Below are 25,598 nucleotides of genomic sequence, written 5' to 3' on the forward strand. Positions count from 1 at the left end.
CAAAGAAGCGAGTTATACAGGTGGTAGTACTCCTCATTTCTTAAATTTATATATGCTGACCAAGGCCCAATGAATGATGTTTAATTTTTTAAAGTAAAGTGATGGTTCAGAACAGACGATAGGGGCAATTTGAAGACTACAGGTGTAAAAAGTTGTCTTAAATGTAAGTGGCAGGATTTGAGTTTATTTTTGTTGTATGTTATGTATCAATAAAAAAAATACAACATATACACACATAAAAGATAATTGTCCGGAAGCAAGTTTTTTACCAAATACTTCGTTTCTATGTAGGTTGGCGTTTGTTTTTGTTGTTCTGTTGTTTTCCTCTCATAATTGACATGTTTCTCTCGGTTTTAGTTTGTAACCCGTGTTTTCTTTTCTCAATCAGTGTATCACTTTTGAACAGCGGTATTCTACTGTTGTTTTAATTGGACAAAAGTGCGGCCACTTTAGATTTTAGATAAAAACCGCCTAAAAATTAGTAAAACAACTTAAACTGTGAAGAGTTCAGTAATTTTGCATGAATTTATGATGCTAGAACCAAATGCATGTGCATTGAATTGTATAACAGTCTATATTTATGTAACACAAATAGTCTACTTTCAATAAATAGCTTAGATTTCTAACATCTTATAAAAATGCTGTATTTGGGAGTCAAAAGGGGTCTTTTATATCAGACGTGTATATGTCAAGCATATGTACGTATACGCTTGTTTGACAACAACTGGAGCAAAGGCTGTGCCAGTGGACTTTTCGGAGAATTATACCAGCCTAGTAGTCTGCACGTTTGTGTTAGACTTAAAATACCATTGATATGCTCTTTTTCTTTTCACAAACTGTTAAATTACTATAAAACTAAGGGTTTTCTACCCCAGGCATATATTGCCTAAGTCGTATTGGGCACAATTTTCTTACTTACTTACTTACTGCCCTTGTACGCCGTTGGCGTGTAGGGCAGTGACGAAGATATTTTTTTTTTTATAAAGTAAACAATTTTCTAGATGCTCTTATTTTTGATTAGACGGAAAGAGCTCAGGCGTAACAACTAATTAACCTGATACCGTCGAAGAGTTTTTATACAGATTCTGATGGAAGTTACACATGAAAGTTTATTTGAAGCTATAAGAATCTTATTGAAATAAATGTTCAGGTTAACAGCGATTTTTGTTTAAAGTATTCACGTCACCAAAAGGTTGACATTCTGCAAAGCTTTTTTCTTGAAAAGTAAATAAGTAGATAAATGAAAACAGCAATAAAACTTGATAGGAAAGGTATACGAAGGTCACAAACAAAACTTTTTATAGGAGTTTTGATCTATTATGGTATTTTAACTTCTAAGCTCCTACTTTAAAAGCAAAAACAGACATTTGCAACTGTGAATGTTGAATTTCTTGTATGTTCACTAAGCCACAAGTAATGATGTATTCAATTTATCTACTAGTATTTGAAATATCAGATACAGTTATATCAATGTAATAAACTTGCTTACTGCAAAATAAAATTTTCATATACTCAAATTATCGCTATTTTACGAAATTTCCCTTTGATCTTACCGAAAAATGTAAAATCACAAAAACACTGAACTCCGAGGAAAATTCAGAACGGAAAGTCCCTAATCAAATGGCAAATTCAAAAGATAAAACACATCAAACGAATAGTCAACAACTGTCATATTCCTGACTTGGTACAGGCATTTTCTTATGTAGAAAATGGTGGATTGAACCTGGTTTTATAGCGCTAAACCTCTCACTTGTATGACAGTCGCATCAAATTCCATTATATTGACAACTATGCGTGAACAAAACAGACATAGAAGGTAAAATTGTCAAAATTGGGGATACATCAGTCATCTCCGTGTCACAATCTCAATCAGATAAAAAAAAAAAACAAACAAACAAAGATGCACAAAAAAGCATATATCAAATTTAACAACCAAGTTCATTGCTTACTTATTTTTGTATTATATTTATGCATGTTAAATCCGCCCATAAAGGATTGAAATATTTTCAATCCTGTAACCAAATGGCCAGATTAACATCAACTCTGGGGTTCGAATCCCGCTTGCATAAGATTTTAAAAAGTCAACAGAAGTATTCCTATGTTCAATAGTCATAAATCGATTAAGCGAAAAAAAAAATCCTGGTCACAAACCAAAATGACATTTTTGGCTAGATTTGAGACAGAATATATTATATATAAAATTGTATAAGTCCTGTATATAACTACAGGTTATCCGATGGAGGATTGTCATAAAGTTGTCACATATGAGGACGTATATATTCTGTAGCAATTGCCTTTAAATTTTAGAATGAAAGTAATAAATACGTCAGGTACATGACAACCATCCGTATTTAACAAAGCACATACATGATCAAACGTCTACATGAAGGGTTATATAGGACTCTCTAGTATTTACCAATCAAATTTACCATTTTGACCGGAAGTATGACAATCAATATTATCTCCCTGGGTTAACATTATCGTTTCTGTTCAGCTCACCGTATTAAAAACTGTAAACTGCACATCAAATTTACATTCAAATATGTAAAAGAGGGACGAGAGATACCAACGGGACAATCAAACTCATAATTCTAAAACAAACTGACAACGCCATGGCTAAAAATGAAAAAGACAAACAAACAACAGCACACATGACACAACATAGAAAACTAAAGAATAAACAACACGAACCCCATCAAAAAACTAGGGGTGATCTCAGGTGCTCCGGAAGGGTAAGCAGATCCTGCTCCACATGTGGCACCCGTCGAGTTGCTTATGTGATTACAAATCCGGTAAATAGTCTAATTCGGTAGGTCAAATTCATGAAAGGGAAGGGGATTGTAGTTATGACGTAAGGAACATATCCGATATCATTTGTGAAACGGTTATTCAATAACGGTCAACCAACTCGTGATGGCGTCCGTAAAATTTACGAAGGGATGATTTCAACTTCACCATTTGGAACTCTTGGTTTAATAGCTTCCTTGTGAGCAGCAACCCTCTATCAAGAAAATCCTGATAGGAAATGCAAGCATGGGAATATCTTATCAATTGGGAGATATATACCCCGTATGCAGGTGCTGCTGGAATGTTGCTACTTAGAAATGGAAAGTTCACAATTGGAAAGCTGAAATCATCTCTTTTGTCGTAAAGTTTTGTTTTCAACCCACCCTCATTGTCAATTTCTAGATGTAAGTCAAGATATGAGGCTGAATTAACTGTATCTGTAGTATCCTTTATCTCTAGCTCGATGGGATAGATGCGTTCCACATAGTCACCAAATTTTGAATTATTTAGTGAAAGAACATCATCTATATAGCGGAAAGTAGAGTTAAAGGATATTGCTAACTTCTTATCTTTCTTCCTAAGAAGTTTCTGCATGAAGTCAGCCTCATAATAATAAAGAAACAAATCGGCAAGTAAACGGGGAACAGTTTGTTCCCATTGGAATACCGACAGTCAAAAGAGGCTATCACAATATAGCCAAAAATGTATAAGCCTTTTTATTAGCTAAATTGATGCACACTTACCAAATATCAGATATATTTACATTATATGAACAACATAAATGGTCATAATATCCATTTTAACTAGTTCATATAGAATTTATTAATATTTGAAAAATACAGCAATCAATGAACTCTATAAAGTGTCAACGGTTATAGCAAATAGAAGACAACTTACGAACTTACTTTTATCAACCTGTGCAAAAGAAAGTATTTGTCAATTCGTTTGATGAGTTTGAGCTTTTGATTTTGACTAAGATTACGGACATTCCGTTTCGAATTTTCCTCGGAATTCAGTATTTTTGTTATTTTACTTTTTGTAATAAATTATGAAATGATATTAGAATATGCAACAATTTTCCGAACGTCTAAACGTGTTAGTCGAGAGAGAATACCTCATAAGTTGAAAAACTACCGACAACGCCATGGCAATAAAACGAAAGCACAAGAAGCCAAACAAAAGCTAAAGAAGCCAATGAAACAGGACTTACAAAACCTAAGACTTAGCAGTACGCAGCCAACCAAAAGAGTGTTTTTTCTCAGGAAGTTGTTTTAGCTGTTGGTGTGTCATAAACTTCAAGGACTAGACTTGCTACATGTCTATTCTTATTCGATTTTTTAATATTGTTCTAAATTTAGCCCAATCTTTCTACATTTCACTTGTTAGGAAGTTTATTGGGTAGCAACCTGTATATTGATTGAGAAATCGAGGCCATTAAATTTTACCTCTGTTTGCTTTTAAACTATATGATTTAAGAAAATATATAAAGATTAAGATTTTTTGTTTATTTTTTACGAAAAAAAATAAATCTGTTGTTGAAATAAATTATTTGTATTGTTTATTTGCAAAAATACAGAGATATATAGGTCGATTAACTAGTTTAAAACTCTGAATAACCGAAGTTTTCAATCACAGGAATAAAATAATCGAAGCTGTATTTGGAAAATAATGAAGAAATTGCCTTTACAGCTTTATTTGGTCATTTGATCTTTTTTTTTATTCGCGCAAGCCAACCCTATTGAATCTTTTGTAGATGAAAAATACGTCTGGCATTCAAAATCTATATTGAGTTTATCTACTGGTTTGATGTCATTGCATCAAGAGTTTTCCTCATCGAGTGTGTGAGTTTTCCTTTTGAATTATTTGATTTAAAAAAAAAAAATAACCAATATTTTTGTTCCAGTTTATATGTAAGCCCGATTCAGTGTACTTTCCTATAACATGAAAAGTAACTATATCAAATGAATGTTTCTTCTAAGCGAAGATGTCTTGTGAAAGGGTAATTTTTGTTTTGTACCAAGCTCGATGATTATCTAAGCTGATGTTAAGTTAGTATTTTTTTTCGTCATATACTTAAAAAGAATGAAGATTTGAAATTTTCTTTGAACGAATAGAAGAATGTATATGTTAGACTCGGATCGACGTTCGGCCTTTAATCGACGTTCAAATCTGACGAAACTTCCTCAAATCAGTGTCCAATATTTAGACCCCCATTCGACGTCCAATGTGACCTCTCGTATCACAAAAACGACATCCGATCGATCAGAGTCTCTTCTCGTCGCGATGGCTAGTTTCATTAAATGTTTTATTTCTAAATTGGTCTTTGTTTACATTTTCTATTATCGTTTTTTTTTCTTCTATTTATGATGAAGCGTACAGAAACAACTTAACTGTTATATTGTTATCCAAATAAAAGGACAAACATACAGAATTTACAATAAGACAATCACCGACATCATATTACTATAACAGGTACATGCATATTATAATTTTGGTTAAAGACGTTTTTATTATTGACCTTCGTTGTCGTTTTCGTTTCTTTTTCATAAAGATAAATGACAAATAGGTGGATACTGTTAAACATGATTATATCGCCGTGTTGAAGACCCATTGGTGGCCTTTTGTTGTTTTCTGCTCTTTGGTCGGGTGTTGTCACGTTGACACATTCCAAATTTCCATTCACAATCTTATAATATACATCAATGAGACAACCCCCAACCCCAACCTCAACCCCACTAAAAAAAACAACAAGAGAGCAGTATACAAGCTCAAACTATAGCAAGGATATAAAAACCAATCTTTTTTTGAAAAAAAGTACGATTTGAAAAGTATTATGATTTAGACTTTATCTAAGTTATGATTTAACTGCGACAGATCCATTAAACGAACGAAACCCAAAATTGGACACCGATTTCAGAACAACGAAAAAGCCGTCGATTTGAGGGACATACACACAATTAGCCGTCAATTTGGAATTTAATTCTATTGTTATTGTGACATCAGATTTTTACGCCAGTTTGAGGAACGGGCGTCGAGGTGAATCTTACATTTATTTCGAATATTTATATAGATTAGTTAAAACAATATACATTTAAAATCATTTGACATAAAAATGAATTCATGTATCGAAAAACAGCAATCGAAAGTATAAACATAAGAAAGTGTCAACAGGGTACATGCTACATGTAAATGGACAAATCTCATAAATCGATGATCATGTTAACAATGTCTTAATAGTTGTCATCTTGTAATTGTAAACGGAAGTTATTTGGTAAAATGTTTTTTTTAAGAAGATGACATTTTTAAACATATTCAAGCAAAATATGGAAGAAAAGTAGGGGATAGTTGAACTATATGGATAAAACCAGAGGATTCCAAATATCTGGCAAAAATTCTATAAACAAGAGGAGCAAACATTCTCAATTGATTTATAACTTTTAAACAGCGGTATACTACTTTTGGCTTTATCTGATATATGTCCTACGCTCACATAAGTTAAACTCCATATTAAATCAAGAAAGTAAATATATATATCAACTTTTATGTATGAGGCTGAGAAACCCTTCTCCAGTTTTGCGCCAAATACAAAAAAGTTGATATTTTTCTGACATTGACTTAATACTATTTTTAAACTGCAACTTAAATGAATAAATTCAAAGCTATTTAAATTGTGACACAAATTTCAAACTTAGTTTCACCCCTTAATGAACCCCTGACTTTGAAAACAGAGTCCCATGATGAAATTGACATTGCACAAAATATAGCGGTGTTACTATATTTAGGAAATAAACACAACTAGTTGCAGTATCAAAAAAATTATCACACCAAGACATTATTACGAAACTAGATCCCATCCTCGGCACACAAATTAAATCTATCATGTTTTTGGAAGCTTATGTTAATAGGAAGTATTTTATCGATCACATATTTGATTTATTTGATAGTCTAGTATCAAAGGAATACCAAATAGGTACACAATGAACTTTTGTGTCATTTAAACCATGTTATATTGGGATGGCACAGGTACACAAACGTCCTTCTTGTGATAATCTTTTAACGCAAACTGCTTCTAATGAAGTAGATTTACTAGATGGATTTAGTCTCATAGAAGACAATGATAATGTAAAATGTTTGAAACATCCACCTCTCGTCTGTGATTTTTACTGTATGAGAGATAGATGCTTTGTGTGTACTGAGTGCATAAAGTTTACTCACCAACCGGCAATTTGCAATATTGAACATATAGAAATTCTTCACTTGTCCAAAAGAAACCAGTTAATTGCTGAGGTTCATACGGATGACGGTTTCGAAGATGTTTTAACTGAACTTCAAATTATAGAAACGAAGAAAACAAATGAAGAACTAAGAAATCAAAAATTAAAATCGTCAGTAGAAGACTACAAGGATAAATGGATAAATCATTTATATGAACAAAGCCAAAATACATTGAAAGAATTAGAAAAAGAAAGAAAGAAATTCGAAAAGGATTGTAAAGATACTAAAACATTACTGACAGAACAGAAGTCAAAATTAAAGCGCCTAGAAGGTGATCTAAGTGATATTTTGTTATCGGATGATATTGATCTAATATTAAGGAAGATAGAGGAGGCCAACGAATGTGTGAATGAACCATTACGTTGTCCCGACAATATACAAATTTCAATACTAGAAAATAGTTCTATGGATTTATTTACTCGTCTAAATAACATGCAACATTCAACAATTTAAAATACTTTAAATACAAAAGACTTGACAAAAATGTATTGTAAGGGTCAATAGTAATTAAAACAGGTAATTAGTGTTCATGTGTGTTACGAAGTAATTGTATCGATAGATAATTACGTATTAGTAATTGTTGCCAGATATTTGGTTAATGAAACAATATGGGTAATTTCTTCTTCCGAGGTTCAAACGAAGATTTAGTTCATATCAGTGGAGAAGATTTAGTTGAGAGCACTGAAGAAGATCGGGAAACAAATCATTCGCCGTTAATAGAAAATGATGCTCAAACACGAATACACAAACCAAATAATCTATATGAGGAGGCCCAATCAGTGATAGATAGTAAGGAAGACATTAGAACCTTTCATAATGTTCCCGAATATGTTCAACAAATTCCAAGACGTAATACGGCTGATTCGGAAATATTACTGAAAAATTCTTTGAAAGTTGTATGCGACCATCAAAGAGAGAACTGTACAGTTTATTGTCAGACTTGTAAGAAATACATATGCCATGAGTGTATAGATGCCCATAAAGGTCATAATGTTCAAGATGTAAAGAAACTTTTACACGATCTGCGTCAGAATATTAAAAATCTTCAATTTAACATGAAAAAACATGAGAATAATATTTATGAATGCTTCGAAAGACTTCAAAATATGTCGGCTCAACAAAATAAATATATTGACTTAACCTGTGGTGCTATATCAAGAAGATATATGCATTTCGTTTCTGATTTAGAGGATAGAAGTGATAAAAATTTAAACGAAATATCAAATAAATGGGAATTATATATTTCAAAGTATAGACCAGTTGAAGATAAAATGGAAAGACTTCATTTCATTCATGACAACAGACATCAATTTCGGAAATTATTGAAAGAAAATAACAGAGTCAAAATAATAATCGCACACAACAATCTGAATAAATGGTACCCCGTAACTGATATTAAGAAATCGTACACTATTCCCAGAATTGAGTATGTTTTTAAATTGCAACTAGGAAGTGAAAAATTGCCAAAACTTTGGACTTTGCACCTAAATGAAAAACCAATAAACATAACCAAAAGCATAGTATGTGTTAATACACTAAGATATGCAGACATTGTCAAAATACATTCTATGGAAATATCAGGAAGCAACATTCTTCTTTCAAATTCCCACGAAATAACAATAGCAGGTCACAGTGGAAACTCTCCACGAAAGGTAACTTGTCCAAAAAGTTCTCACGCAACATTTCTCAATTCTAACACCATCTTAGCATGTCATGAAAATAAGATACTTGAGGTAAGCATAAAAGAAGAGCACAGCAACATAAGAACTTTCTTAAAATTTCCTAGCCTTTATACACAAGGATGTTTTGTATGTAACAATGGTTATATTATTTGCCTGACACCGAAACAAATGTTTTCCGACAAGGCAGTACTACCAATAAAAAATCAAGTTATCAAAGTAGATTTGTCTGGTGAAAAGCTATTAGACATACCTTCAGATGGTTCTAACATTTTTACTTTTCCAATCCGATGTTATCAAAATCCGTTGTCACGTGACATTTACATACTTGACAGAACTGGACCAGCATTAGGAGAACTATTTATATTAAAAGAATGTGGAAAATATTTTCGAAGATACGACGGTAAACCAATTTTAAGTAAAAAGAATTTTTGGCCGACCGATCTAGGATTTATTGAAGAATTTACGATTATCACGGACGTATTTAATTATACTCTTCATATTCTGAATACATACGGTGATGCTATGTACTATATAAACACACAATATATATGGAACACTCGACTAGTCCAACCTGCCTCGATAACTGTAGATTCAAAACAAAACGTGTATATTGGGTCTTGGTCTAAAGGTAACATAGCTGTTCTAAGATCCCCACAACTAGCCCGCTGTTTGCCTGTCGCAGACAACAATGTTGCCTGTTAAAGTATAGCTTGTTGATTAAAAAATAGCAGAAATCAACTCGCCTTGTTTTCTTTTTTGTTTTCTTTAGGGCAAAATTGTTCGAAATGTACATACTATTTCATTGTCAAATTTGATTGCGAGACAGTATTTATTCGCATGACTAACAATGTACAATAATATTGAGAATAGAAACGGGTCATGTATCAAAGAGACAACAACACTACCGAAGTGCAGAAAAAATCCCAAGGCTACAAATGAGTCTTCAACACAGCGAGAAATCGCCAAGGTCAGGTTCCAGCTGGCCCATAAACATAAATGTGCACTAGTTGATAAGCACTTTTTTGACCTTGAGGTAATGTTTGAGAGTTTTACTTGACTGTTTGACGGTCATGTCGTAATAGTTTATAGCAAATTTTCATAGATAACAAAAATAAAAATTGAGTTCTTCTAAATTTCATGTCAAAGCGATTTTCCCCCCGTAAAATTGAACAGAAATATAATCAGTCATGTTTACTTGATTTATTATTATTTTTGACAACTGAAATTATTTGAAATGGTGTTCAACAATGAACATGTTTAAGGAATGACTGTAATATTTTTTCTGTCTATGAATAAATAACATAAAAAATTTGGTGCACACTGAATAACGCGCGTAGCGGGTTATTTAACAGTGTGCACCACATTTTTTTAAAATGTTATTTCGAATAGACAGAAAAAAATATTACAGTCATTTCGTATGATTTAATTCTAAATTCCATTTTAAACCGTAGAAAACCATGAAAAAACGTTGATGACGTCACGGTCACATGACTGAATTATGTCTATGGGCTGATAACAAAATAACGTCAGCCAATCAGAAGACGCGTTACATCCAAAATTAAATTATTGTTAATATATATTCAATGAACTGTATCTTGTTTGGAATTATCTTGCATTTGCAATGTAGACGAGAAAAAGAAAATGAATTATTTTCAACATGATATACCCATAAAATATTATAATTACAAATTCGTAAGACTTTCAAATCAAATCTGATGAAATAATTCTGTGAAAAATTAAGTGAAGTATGTCAAAGATTTAAATGCTTTTGAAAATATAATAGTCGATGTTACAAGTACGGATTTTAATTTCACTCTCTTTGATGTTGATACGAAATCTCAACTCTTTTCTAGGGCATCCTGAATATTTTACGATAATTATACGTAATTTCTTGGTTTCATTCTAATCTATGACGTTTTTAAAAAGGTAACTCTTAGACTATAAATACAATTCAGAGTTTCTTATTTCAATTCGTTCGTCAAAAAAAAAAGAAAAAAAAAGTCGAAAGGCAGTCGTAGTAACATCATTAACACAAAACTTAAGTGCTGATCACTAATGGAATCCTTCGTGTGATACATGAAAAACTAAACACTCTGGTCGTATTGGTTTGATAGTCATTAATTAAGGCGATAGCTGTCTAATAAATAAAGGCAACAGTAGTATACCGCTGTTCGAAACTCATAAATCGATAGAAAAAAATCCGGGTTACAAACTAAAACTGAGGGAAACGCATTAAATATAAGAGGAGAACAACGACACAACATTAAAATGTAACACACACAGAAACGAACTAAGCATTAGACAAAATCCAATGAGAATAACAAATATAACCCCAAAACTAAGTACATGAAAAACTGAAAATGTTGATTTAACCGGTAAGTGAAAATATATTACATTTTATAAAAAATTTTCCTGACCGTTGCCCCATTTTCTTGAAAAGAAGTTGGCAACCTTTCGCTTCGCTCTATAGTCAAGATTCACGTTGATAGTAAACATGCATATTTAGAGTAAAATTATGGTATATTAGTATATGTATGGTACAAATAAGTGATATATATTGAAAAATCTGACATTTATGATAATAAGGGGGGGGGATTATGGGGGGCTCATGACAGGATCCTGTCCTCAAGCACCTGTGATTTCGATAGCTAACCAAAATAAAAGTTGCGTTTTTTTTTAAATTCCATGTCAAAGCGAAGTTTTTTTCCGTGGAATTGTACAGAAATATATTCAGTCTTGTTTACTTGATTTATCACAAGTTGCTACTTATCATAGGAAAAAAACCCACAAAATTGATGAATGATATTTTTCTTTATCAAAACTGACATTATTCAAAATGATGTTCAAGATTGTTAAATATATCAAATGAATTATATCTTGTTCGGAAGTATCCTTCTTTTGCAATGTAGATGAAAAGTACCATTATATATTTATTCAGGTCAACTGCGAGATATCAACCATGGTTATTTTCATCAATAGTTTTTCTTTTTGTAAATATGTTTTCGTCTGCCATGCATGCAGATCTAGAGTGCATATACAACTTCTAAAATTTATCGAACCTTTAAAGGTTGCAATTCATAAAGAAATGAATTATTTTCAACATGATATATCCATAAAATATTAAAATTTACAAATTCGTTAGACTTTCAAATCAAATCTCATGACAATAATTCGATGAAAAATTAAGTGAAGTATGTCAAAGTTTTAAAAGCCTTTGAATTAGAAAATATCATAGTCGATGTTGCAAGTACGGATTTTTACAATACAGCATAAAAAAATAGGATGCACTTTCACTCTCTTTGATGATCTTTGATAATTTGTAATTTCTCTTTGATGTTTATAAGAAGTTATTGACTCTTTTCTAGGGCATCCTGGATATTTTCCGAGGAATATGTAAGTAATTTCTTGGTTTCATTCTAATCTATGACGTTTTTAAACAGGTAACTCTTAGACTATTAATACAATTCAGAGTTTCTTATTTCAATTCGTTCGTCAACAAAAAGAAAAAAAAAGTCGAAAGGCAGTCGTAGTAACATAATAAAAACAAACCTTTAGGGCTGATCACTGATAGAATATTTCGTGTGATGCATGAAAAACTAAAAAAACTCTGGTCGTATTTGGTTTTATAGTCATAGATTAAGGCGATAGCTGTTTACAAATGTTAAAATCTCGGATAGGAAAAGACAAGGTATCAATAAATAAATGAGAGAATCACATACATTGCAAATAGATGCCGAGAACAAGCGAGTCAACATATTTAGCGTATCCTGCTTTGAATAAACGAGGAACATAAATGAAATTGTTGCTGCGACATATCCATAAAATAAAATTAGAAAATATCATAGTACCAAGTCAGGAATGTTATTACACTGTCATACAAGTGAGAGGTTTAGCTTACTATAAACCAGGTTCAATCCAACATTTTCTACATTAGAGAAAATTCTTGTACCACGTCAGGAATATGGCAGTTGTTTCCCCTTCGTTTGATTGTTTGGGCTTTTGACTTTTTCATTTCATAAGGACATTTCCGTTTTAAATTTTCCTTGAAGTTCGGTATTTTTGTTAATTTACATTTAAAAAAAAATTTGGACCTGTGTTATACTGTTTATATTGCTATTTTATATATCCATGTTCATACATAAACTGTAACGTTCAACGATGAAGAATCAACTTCACCATTACATTTGGTGCAGTCTCTTTGTTCTAGTAACCGTCAATCATAGAAATGCTGATAGCAAACAATAACTCTTGAATGCCGTATCAACTGGTAGTTTCAGAGTTATTGAAATATTGATTAACGGGCAAGGGCGGATCCAGCCATTTTAATTCAAAAAATGGCTTCCAACCCAGAATAAAATAGATGAATGAATGTTAATGAAGCATGTGTTGCTAGTGAAAATGTCCGCTGTCAATAAAAAAACATATTTGATTCAATCGTAAAATTTCAAAAAAATCCGAAGGCAAATTATGTTCTGCTATTTATTTGTATTGTAGTCCTGTATTATTATGTTGTCATTTTAATGTTATATTTAACAATGCCATCAAAGTGCGAGGTTTGGTATGCCACAAAACCAGGTTCAACCCACCATTTTTTTCTTTAAAAATGTCCTGTACCAAGTCAGGAAAATGACCATTGTTATATCATAGTTCGTTTCTGTGTGTGTAACATTTTTACGTTGTGTTTCCGTTGTGTCGTTTGTTTTCTCCTATTTTTGAGTGTGAATTCACATTACTATAAGACGTGTCACGGTACTTTTCTATCCCAAATTCATGTATTTGGTTTTGATGTTAAATTGGTTATTCTCATCGGATGTTGTCTAATGCTTAGTCCGTTGCTGTGTGTGTTACATTTTAATGTTGTGTCGTTGTTCTCCTCTAATATTTAATGCGTTTCCCTCAGTTTTAGTTTGTTACCCCGATTTTGTTTTTTGTCCAAAGATTTATGAGTTTTGAACAGCGGTATACTAATGTTGCCTTTATTTATGATGGAGTAAAACAGGATATTTTCTATATGTTTGGCTTCACGATTTTTTTTAATAACATAAACGACGTTCACGACAGAAACTTGTTTTTTTATGAGATAGTTCACCTAACAAGCTAGGTGGACTATTAGTCCCCGAGGGTATCACAAGCCCAGTAGCCAGTACTTCGGTACTGGCATGAAAATACGGATTTTTTGTTATCAAAATTTGCTGTTACAAAATGATAGAAATTATTATAAATGAAGGAATGTATCTCCCTCATGCAAAGCTCTGATTCCTTTCGCGGATTTGGCTATACTTTTTGGACCTTTTGGATTATAGCTCTTCATCTTTTATATAAGCTTTGGATTTCGGTTCGGTATTTTTGTTACATTTAAAAAAATTTGGACCTGTGTTATACAATTTATATTGCTATTTTACGGACGTGATGCGTTAACATACGAAAGACCAGAGGCAATATCAACAGCTGTAACCTAGCAAAAACATGTATAAATTGTTCGATTTCACTGATTGACCACGTATATAGATTAATATACGACTCTTAACATAGTAGCCCAGTTATTTGTACGTTATCTAACGACCACTTTTAGACAATCGGATTTTCCAATAATTTTTCTCTTAGTTACAAAATTATAATATTCATTTATGAGATAATGAGTTAATTAGTTGGTAATGTGTTGAAATTTCCGGTCAACATTACAATTAAAGTGATTTCAAAAGTGTTTACACGTTTTAACGTAAAATGGCTTTAAGAGGAAGTGATTGACTATTTATAATGTGATAGATACATATTTGTTATTGAAATATATTTATATGCCATTTAATTTTTTCCCTGAAAAAGACGTTAATGCATATTCTAACAAGGATAATACAATTCAGGAAATGGGAGTCAACATACAAGTCAAAAGGATAAATTCAATACATAAACTTTAAGCATTGTAAATGTTCGCTATTGTCACTGGAGAAAATATTTAACTATAATCTTTTAACATGCCATTTACTAAATGATAGAAATAAAGTAATCTGTATTGAACATTTCTAGAAATTGATTTTCATATTCTGCATTTCTATTGGATAAACCGACTATAAAAGTACTTCTTCGTAGAGACAATGAACTCAGATATGAAGCTTAAAGCAGTAGGACTAAGCATTAGTTCGTTTCTTTTTTATATTTCTTGCATACGATGTAAAATACCAATATATATTGGCGGGTTCTTCCCGATGCAAGATGGATTGTGGGATGGTTCTGGGATACTTCCGGCGTCAGAAATGGCAATTGAAGACGTTAATAACCATCCTGATATTCTAACTAATTATGAATTAAGAATGGTGTGGAATAACAGCAAGGTAAGGTGATCTAAGATGCAATGATAAATGGATTCTACATTTGTTTTATATCTACTAGAGTTCGCTTTCAAATAACACCGCATATTTTATTTTTCTTATTGTGTTCTCTTTTTATTGGTTAGCTTATGTTTCTTTCTATCTCCCTGTTACACCTACTAGTATTATGCAGCTTTAGAATTACAAATAATAATGCATCGTGCGAAATGTAAAACAAGTAGATTTACTGAACAAAATAGTTGATAGAAAATTTCTAGTTCATGTTTTTATGTTCTGCATTGTGAAAACGATTTTTATGGGAGTTGTTTTGCTCAGTTTTTTGCTTTTTATGAGTTGTGTTTATTGTTAAAAGTCTTCTGATGGTTTAAATTTTTTGCCATGCAATATTCGGTTTGTTTTCGAATCATGAGATTGATTATCTCAGTATTTTTCGCTTGGCCTTTTAAAAGACGAAACAATTCGGTCAAATTTGTTTATGCATTCTGTGAGCAGCCACTATTTTTTTCTGCATTAATACCATACTTAGCATTTTTGATCAAGGAATATCAATGATGAAGTGAGCTGAGAAAAGAGAAAAAATACTTTACCTCGATTGACAGCCATCTGAAATTCTTAAAAACGCACGAAAAGCTCAAAGTGCATGCTGTTATTAATTGAATACAGGCAACAGTAGCATACCGCTGTTCCAAAGTCATAATCGATTGGGATAAAAAAAAATCAGGTTACCTTATCTGAGACCTCCTGCTTTATATTGCAGCCTCAGCGGCTAAATGGTTTCAGAAGTTCATATACTTCTGCACAACTGTACACCATTCTTTCAACTCTGTATCATCAGTTCGGACACCGCTAGTTGCGATGTGCTTTCGACTATACGATTTACCAGGATTGCAAGTTTTCCTGTTGCAAGTCAGATGTTCTCTGTGTGTTCTCCGACCTTCTGCATCAATAAATACTAACGGTCATGATATAGCAAAGGTCGCTGAAAGTGGCTTAAAACACCAACCCACAAAAAACCCCGAACAAATAACATCTTTATAAGTCGATACGATAGGTACTCGTATATTATTACTTTTAAAATGATTAATGAACACCAAACTGTTACAATCCGATGTTAAAATAAATTGGCAGGAAATTAGATACACGTGTAGTAATACAATACTAATTGCAGATCTTCATTAATCAAACAGTATCAGGAAGATGAAAAGTATCTGATATCAAATCTACCTGAAATATCTATACAGATGAATTATTAATATTAAAAGGTTTGAAATATATCTTAACGCAAGAATATGTAGCATTTTTGATAGCTATTACTGGTTAAAATGTGGTAAACATCGATTTCTTTAAACGCAGTCGATGTCTTTTTTCTGTCTAAGAATATAATAAAAGATTTTTAAGCCCTGTTCAATGCAAAATACTTAAGTTATCAAAATAGTTTTTTTACAACGACTGTAAATAAACTCATCATAGATACCAGGATAGAAATTTTATATTTACGCCGACACGCGTTTTGTCTACAAAAGACTCATCAGTGACTCTCTTTTCAAAAATTGTTGTGAAGGCCAAATAAAGTACGACTTTGAAGAGCATTGAAGACCAAACATTCCTAAAAGTTTTGCCAAACACAGTTAAGGTAATCTATTCATGAGGTAGAAAAGCCTTAGTATTTAAAGGACGCGCGCGATTATTGAATAAACTATCCGATTTTATCGTCAGCTAGGAAAGCATGTCACTTCAAAACAGACTATAGTCGCCGTTAGCTGAAATTCGTAGCGGTTATCGGTAAAAATAATCTAAACTATCAATCGCGTTCACTCGAGATATAGTTTTTCACATTCCATTCATAAATCGCAAAAAGAAAAACCACTACTGACCTACCTTTTAAGTGATCACACTGTAATAATCCTGACCTTCACATTTTCCAGAATGTTTTCCATTGTAATTCCGCCATCTTAATTCGTTTCTATGAGGATCATTTGTTTACTTTTGACATTCGTCACTTACGCAGTTTCCTGAAATGTTCTTTTCATTGATGTGATAAGGTTTCCCGCGCTTTATGCAAATTTTATGAAATTGAACTCCACGGAAACACTTCCGGTAAAAACAATGGCAGATTCCACCATTCAAAATCGTCTTGGAAAATGTGAAGGTCAGGATTATCACAGTGCAATCACTTAAAAGATAGGTCAGTAGTGGTTTTTCTTTTTGCGATTTATGAATGGAATGTGAAAACTATATCATGAGTAATCGTGGTTGACAGTTTAGATTATTTTTACCGATAACCGCTACGAATTTCAGCTGACGGTGACTGTATTCCGTATAATTATGACTAGAATTAAGAAGAAAGACTACTTCATAGAAAATAGAATCTTTTAAATTATAAGTTATATGTTAATACTTACTTTTGAATGAAACTTGGTGTTGCCCCACTTCCAAAATCCTTTTTTTTACAAATAAATATTCTTTATTCTTCAGATTGCTTGTTACAACTTTTCTTCATTGTCCAAGCTTCAATAAAGTATCCCTGTGAAATACGTTCTGGGTATCCAGGAAAATACACAGAATATAATAAAATATAAACTTTTTAATTCCATCAATTATATCAATCTTTTTAACTTTATGTAAAATACATTTTGAGATACTGCTTTGTTCTCAATCATATTCCTTCGTAGCTCCTAAAATATAAACATAGCATACACATAAAAAATTTCAGTTTTTGCTCGTATACATAGTACGACTTAGATCTAAGAAATAGATAAAATCGTTTTACCTTAATCTGATATTTTGTATCCAAATACTATATGTTTTGCTAATATCTTGTTTTGAAAATTCATTTTTGCTACAAGATAATGAACTTTCTCCCAAAAATCTTTCAAAAATGAACATGTAATAAAGAAATGTAAATAATTTTCTAAAAATTTTCTAAAAATTTTACAAAAACTGCATTTGTCGTTCTCAGATATTTTCCATTTTAATAGTAACTGCTTTGTAGGAATAATTTATTGAAGCAGTTTCCATCTGAAAATTTTCAACGGAATTTTTCATCAAATTTTAAATATAAAATCGTATACAAATGACATATGTGGTTACGTATTCTAATTTTAGATATCTTGTCCAAATGTTGATACTGATTGGCTTTAAATATTTTGTATCTGCTAAAGTGTTATAGAGTATTTTGTTGATGATATCTTTTGTTTCAATTTGAATATTTTTCCAACTTAATAACCTTACATATGTTAATTATACTCTTAACGGAGTTTCCTTTTTTTTTTAAACTTGCATCCATTCTTTTGGGATGCAAGATTTTAACATCTTAAACTCTGCAATCCAGTTTGATTTATTAATTAACTTTTTTAAAATAAAACTTTCGGATAAATGTCCTTCACGATCCAATATGTCATTAAAATACACCAATCTCTGTTAACCCAGTTCGAGAAAAACAAGCATTTGTTGCGATATTTAATATTTAAATTCCCCAAATAATCTGTTCTCTAATATTCGAAAAGTGACCAGATAATGTTGCTAATCCCAACTTGAAATTCCTTGTAAATAAAAATCGGGTATTTTCCAAGTTCATTTCTTGATTAAATATTATCTAAATTCATGTTAAAGACAAGAAAGTTTTTACCGAGATTGTTAAAATATTTGGTAAGAATAATCTTCCAATTCGGCAGATTGGTTGTTGTAAATTTGGAGACCCATGAGGCTTTCAGTGCTGTAAAATAACTGTCAAAATCAATCATTCTTAATCCCGTTTTTGGAATTCGCCAATAAGTGTGTTTCTTTTACTTTGTTAATTTTTCCTTCCAAAATATATATGTAACAGCGGCTTTCAATTTCTTTTAAGTAAATTTCTGGAACTTTGCACGAAGTAGCAAAAAATGAAAATTTTGGTAATATCAAAGATTTTGTGACCAATATTTTCCCAACCATTGTTAAATTTTCCTTTTTCCCATGTTTTAATTAATGATTTGATGTTATAACTTCGGTTCCCAATTTTAACTTTTCATATTGTAGTCTATCGAAACCAAAATAAAAACTTAAAAAATCTGTAATCTTTCAAAGTGAGTAAATGTAATTCATATTCACCAAAAAAAAAGGAGGAATATATATCATTGACAATCAGAGACAATAGATCAAAGAAAGACAGAGGCAATTAAAGACAACATATCAAACAGAGACAGCCAACAACATGGTCAATAGATAATAAAATGCATACTCATGTGGTTCGAGAGCTAAGAGTTCCTTCTCTTTTGTTGCTCCCGTCGGGTTGTAAACACCCGCTGATAAGTCACATTCGGTGGTGAGGAATAGCGGAAGGGACTGTGGTTAGGACAGGCTGAATTGTTTGTGTTCAACTTTGACATAGAGGTGCGTCATTACAGTCAACCAAAAACTGTTGGCATCTATAACGATTCCGAAAAAAAAGGCTCCAGATTTTTTAAATAAAACTCGCAAATCAAACCTTAAGAACATCAGCTGTTCGACCTGCTTGTCAAATGCGTTTTGTTAAAATATACCTGTTCACTTTTTTGGTCTTTTAGAAAATGTTGTTTGTGCTGTATAAGAAATAATAACCATGTTGTCTGCTATTATATATTTAGTATTTTTAGTATTATGTACCATGTAGAACATTGTTGCTTGACTTTCGTTAGCATTACATGGGTATATTTCATTATTGATGGGAAATTACTTTTTTAAATGTTATTGGCTTCATGGTTTATTATGCTGTTCTAATTGGTATCTTGGAAATTACCTGTCTTAAATACTCTCAAGGCAAATCTTAAATAACATTTCATTTCCGAACGATCTCCTTGGTGACATAGTTTTCTTTTATGTTGAGATTGAGTAATTATGAAAGCAAATATCAAAGAAAGTCGTAACAATGAATAAAAAAGCTTAAATCCTTTTAAATTTGATGATTGCATAAGGTATTAGACTTGGGAAATCCATCACCTTGCTTCAATGTCATCATGTCTTGATCTCTTATTATATGCAACTTAGATATTTCAGAAATATGTTGTTGGTATTGATTATAGGCATTGTGACTTAGATGGAGATTGTCTCATTGGCACTCATACCACATCTTCTTATATCTTATAACATGGACAATCAATTATATGCATATACAGAAAGTACACGAATAATATAAACTTTATAATAATGATAAAAAAATCACACATTTAACACTCAGTGGGTAAGATGTTTGGTGGAAAAAGACAACTTTTTGTCACAATATTATCTTTCGTAGTACGTGAGTGGACTTACGGTTAAGGGGGAATCGTATAGTCAGTAGCGTTCAATAAAAATATTCTGAATTCGCTAAAAAATTCTTTAATGCCCTTGCATCCCTCTTGTTGTTTTCATTCCAGTGTATGTGTATTGTCCTGTATATTCCGATTCTTGAATTCAATTTATCATTTGAATATTTTCATATTTCTATAATAAGAAATATATGTATGGCAACATGTACGGCATGACACGGTTAAATCATGATGTTGCAATACTGTCAATTTCAGAAATGTTTGAAAGACTTATATCAAATTAATCTGCTGTCGTATAAACTCAGAGTAAACTGGCTCTAACTCTTTCCTAACAGACCTTTGCAAGTTTAAAAATGGACTAAAGAAACAAATCCATATATTTTTTTTTAAAGATGTCACCATGGAATTTATATGAGCTATGATGCCCTTAACAAGAATTGAATTTAATATAATATACATGTTTATACATTCTCTTGCAGTGTGCACACGGACCTACAATCAGGTCATTATTTCATCAAATTTACTCAGAGCCAACGAAGTTAATGATATTAGGAGCAGGATGTAGTTCACAGACCAGTACAATAGCAGAAACAGTACCACCGTGGAATCTGGTACAAGTAAGTATTATCGGGGAACCGAAAAAAAAAAAAAAAAAGACACCACAGGGAACCTGGCAACACAAACAACTTTCAAAATTAAAATGATGGTAAAAACGTGAATAACTTTTTTTCTAATAATACACCAAAAAAAATACAGATATTTTAGTTGGAAAATAATAGATTTTGGAAGGTGAAATTGCGTTTCAAAAAGAAAGAGCTAAATTGATTTTAAACAGCGTTTATTTACTGGACTATTTTTTTTTTATATTTGTTTTCAAAAAAATATTTTATTTCAAAAGTGAGCAAAATACGATTATACTTTTTGCATAACAAGATGCACATATCAGCCCCCTGGTTATGCTGAGATACCATCTCGCTTCAGATGTCATTATTTTCAATAAGGCTACATGTTGATAAAATTAAATTAAAAATTCATAGCACTAAAAAAATCAAATATATGGATACAGTGTTATCATTTAATCAAAGGTTTAAGTTTGTTACTACCTTTATAATGATTAACCACAACACAATATGTGTTTTGAATAATAAAAAAAAAAATCGTGCCTCTACAAATGTTATATTTTCAGTGTACTTCTTATTCGTATTAGCGTTTATATAGGGATAATAGTCTTCAACCTGTACAAATTTTGAGTATATCCTTTCATGACATATTCAAATGTATTTCTTTAAATGTATTACTGAAAGTTCAAAAAATTACACTAACAACCAAGCAGAATATTATTTGAAGTCGACAAAAGGCAATCAAGTATAGAATATGGTGATTGTAATTTTCATATTTAGAATACAGCTTTCAAGTCAGGATCGTAATGCTGCAATATAAATAAACGGATCGGATTGATAGGCGTCATCATTACCATGGCTTCAATTACCAAGATTGAAACAAAATATTTACATGTAATGGAGAGACAGTACTGACCAAATATAATTTTGCCGTAGGATTGCATTTTCTAATGTTGAAATTTGTTAAAAGTGTTAAAATTCAGTACTGTCGACATATTACTTAGTAGACATTGCTCTATTATAAACCCTTTACAAACAAAAATTGTCCCGGCGAAGTTGTGTTTGATAATAGTAACCCGCCAAACGGTCGAATAATAAAATGTAGCATCAAAACGGAAAGTGCGATTTATCATATTTCAAATATATATGCCAACAATAGTGGCAAACGGCTTTTTGAATCATTTCATATTTTTTTGGTAATTTTACAGACGATAGTGTAGACCATTACAATATTTTAGTAGGGGATTTTAACTGTACTCTTGATAAAACAATTGATAGAAATCCCTCTCATAATCGTGATGACATAGGTACAAAGAAATTACTTTTTTTATTGTCACAATATGATCTAACAGATATTTGGAGAGACAGATATCCAAAAGATAAACGGTATACGTTTCAGAGAGGAAATTCAAAGTCTAGAATTGACTATATCCTATGTGATAAAAATCAGGTATATGTATAATGAATATAAATACAATCAAAAGTGAAGAATTTAAGAATGTATTTAAAATTTGGTGGGAAACCTGGAAAAATGAAAAAAGTAGGTTCGAAAAAATTCAAGATTGGTGGGATGTAACAAAATCACAAATAAAAAAGTTAACAATGGAAGTAAGTAAAATATTAAACAAAAATTCTCAAAAAAGTTATATTATCAACCTTGAAAAGAAATTAGAAAAGCTCAAATTAAATAGTACTACGTCTAGAGAGGTTGAAAATAAGATATCAGAAATAGAATCACTAATTAAAAATTGAGACCAAATCAGAGGCGTCTAATAAGGGCGCGTGTAAAATGGGCAGATGAAGGGGAAACATCGTCGAGCTACTTTTTCAATCTCGAAAAGAAAAACGGAAAAAATAAATTATGAAGTCGAAAAAAAAACAGATAATGGGCATTATAAATACAATATAGACGAAATACTAAAAGAACAAGTTAAATTCTACTCAAATTTATTTAGCTTCGAGGGATGGAATTTGGAAAGTGCTAAAGATTTAACCAGTCACATCGAAAATAAACTAAACGATGACGACAAAAAATTACTTGACCGTGATATTACCGCGGAGGAAATAATGAAAGTCCTAAAAATTTAAAAAACTAATAAATCCCAAGGGGAGGACGGGATTATATCTGAATTTTATGTTATATTTTGGAATATCATACAAGAAGAATTTTGTACGTTATTGCAAGAAATATTTAATGAAAAAACATTGTCGGACTCGCAATATAAAGGAGTTTTAACATTACTATTTAAGGGCGCGGAACGGGAAAAATATACGAAACTGGCGCCCTCTTACACTACTGAATTGCGATTATAAAATTATAGCAAAAATACTAGCAGAAAGATTAAAAATAGTCCTTCCTAAGCTTATACATCCCGACCAAAAGGGGTTTGTAAAAGGCAGACATATAACGGAAGCGAATAGAATGATACAGGATATCATAAAATATATTGATGATGAAGATGAAGAGGATATCATTGTCTTTTTAGACCAACACAAGGCCTTTGATAGGATGGAATGGGGATGGCTAGACTTCGTTATGAAGGAATTTAATTTTGGGGACAATTTTCGTGGTTGGGTTCAAATGCTATTAAAACGTGCAAAGACGTGTATTAAAACAAACGGCTACGTCTCAAAATATTTTTTCAATTTCTAGATCAGCTAGGCAGGTATGTCCTATAGCCCTTTTTATATATATTACAGGCATAGCCCTTGGCCTGTGCAATAAGGGCAGAAAAAGACATTCAAGGCATTATATTGCCTGGGGAAGGAAATGGGGAGCTAATAGAAACCAAATTGAATATGTTTGCAGACGACACGCAATTATTTAATAAAAATGAAAGTTCTGTAAAAAAATCTTTTGAAATATTAGACAAATATGAAAAGGCATCGGGTTCTAAAATTAATTACAAAAAGACTAAGGGAATAAATATTGGCGCAAATAAACGCAGACGACCTACTTTTAAAAAGATAAGCTGGACAACAGATAACATAAAAACACTAGGTATTCACCATGGTTATAATATTGACAATGACAAAATTTGGAAATCAATATTAGAAAAAGTACAAAATTGTGTTCATGTCTGGAAAAGTCGAAAATTGACTTACTCTGGAAAAGCCCTTATTGTTAAAAATTTAATTATATCAGTGTGTGGTTATGAGTTAGAAATAAGAGGTATACCCGAAAAATACAAAAAAGAATTGAATAAGATAATATGAAATTTTATTTGGGATGGGAAAGTAAATCAAGTAGACCGGAAGGTTTGTTGTTTAGATGTTAAAAAGGGGGGGGGGGGCATGGGGATGGTAAATTTAGATAGTTGGATAGAAAGTAAATATATCAAATATTTATATTCGATATTACATAAGCCATTATCTAGTTGGAATGCAATAGGTAAATTTTGGTTAAAAAAATGTGATAAGAAATTTGAGGATGAACGTTTTCTGTGTAAATGTTCTGACCTTTCAGGTCTTGAGATAAAAAAACCTACCACATTATTACAAAAGCGCTTTACAATCGTGGTCAAACTTGACAAAGATCACACAGGGTATATTTAACGAAATTGAAGTAAAGAAACAGCGATTATTTGGAAACTCAAATATTTTATTTCAGGGCAAATCTTTATTTTATTCTTCCTTTTCAAAAAGTCAGATCAAAACTATTGGTGATATATGGGACGATAATACCAAAGATTTTAAATCGTGCAATGAAATGTATAGACAATTAATAGATAAACGTAATTGTATTTCGGAAAAGTCACGAATTAAAAGTTCCATACCACAAACATTCATGCAGATTTTAAAAAATAACGATGATCAACCTGCTTTAAAAAGCAACAAAATCAAAATTTCTGAAAACCTTGAATTTTTAAATCCAGACAATAAAATCATTAAAATCAAGGATTTGACATTAAAATATCTTCAATTAAACATTAACATAACTGAGACCCCTAAGTGTCAAACAAAATGGATAATTTTGTATAGTGAGTATATAAATTGGGAAAAAATTTGGCTAAATCTAAGTAAAATGAATATTAATAGAAAAGTTAAAGAATTTCAATGGAAATGTATACACCGGATTATATAAACAGACTGCAAATAATGCATATGTCAAATGGAAAATGTCACTTATGTGATGAAATTAATAATATTGAAACTCTTGAGCATTTATTTTATCAATGTAACAATGTTAAGGTTCATCATAACAAATGGACAAATATGGCCGTATTTTTACATCAAAAACTACTCTGTGTACAGACTTACCTGTGCTGTTGGGAAAGTTTAATGCCTAGCATCCACTAGATATATAAAAGTTAAATGCATTTTGTGTAAAGAAAGATAAAATCTTTTTTGGTTTTTGCTGGGCATTTTTTTTCCTTTCTGCAGAAGGTGTAAAAATAAACAAACACCTGAATTACTTTGATACTGTCCACTCACTGACTCAGATGAACTCTTTAACTCACATGTAGTTGTGAAGATACCTCTGGTCCATGTCAATTAAGGACAATCAAAACAATACAAACCGGTTTTTTACCTGAGGGAGCATATCATAGTTGTACCACAACTTAGTTAATTTTCATACCTTTTGCATGAAGGAAAAAAATGCCCATCAAAATCCAAAAGAGATTTTATCTTTCTGAAACACAA

General features: G+C 31.6%; 3 protein-coding genes across 3 annotated transcripts in view; all 3 read left to right on the top strand.

Moving 5' to 3' along the window:
* Window positions 1-6,801: 6,801 nt before the first annotated feature.
* LOC139525291 (uncharacterized) lies at window positions 6,802-7,515 on the top strand. Its single transcript, XM_071320494.1, has one exon. It carries the CDS (start codon window positions 6,802-6,804, stop codon window positions 7,513-7,515), a length of 714 nt encoding a protein of 237 aa, XP_071176595.1.
* Window positions 7,516-7,670: 155 nt separating this feature from the next.
* Window positions 7,671-9,446, top strand: LOC139525292 (uncharacterized). The gene has a single exon (XM_071320495.1). The coding sequence runs from the start codon at window positions 7,671-7,673 to the stop codon at window positions 9,444-9,446; it is 1,776 nt and encodes a 591-aa protein (XP_071176596.1).
* Window positions 9,447-14,947: 5,501 nt separating this feature from the next.
* LOC139525293 (gamma-aminobutyric acid type B receptor subunit 2-like) overlaps window positions 14,948-25,598 on the top strand; it is a 37,175-nt gene continuing 26,524 nt past the window's right edge. Inside the window, exons 1-2 of the mRNA XM_071320496.1 lie at window positions 14,948-15,073; window positions 20,814-20,951. Of these exons, the coding sequence (XP_071176597.1) occupies window positions 14,948-15,073; window positions 20,814-20,951 (264 nt within the window). The remainder of the gene's footprint in view (window positions 15,074-20,813; window positions 20,952-25,598) is intronic.

Source organism: Mytilus edulis, chromosome 5 (assembly GCF_963676685.1).
Source record: "Mytilus edulis chromosome 5, xbMytEdul2.2, whole genome shotgun sequence".
Classification (NCBI taxonomy): domain Eukaryota; kingdom Metazoa; phylum Mollusca; class Bivalvia; order Mytilida; family Mytilidae; genus Mytilus; species Mytilus edulis.

Coding starts and splice junctions, on each gene's coding strand:
- LOC139525291 (XM_071320494.1), top strand. CDS start 6,802: ATGGCACAGGTACACAAACGTCCTTCTTGTGATAATCTTTTAACGCAA.
- LOC139525292 (XM_071320495.1), top strand. CDS start 7,671: ATGGGTAATTTCTTCTTCCGAGGTTCAAACGAAGATTTAGTTCATATC.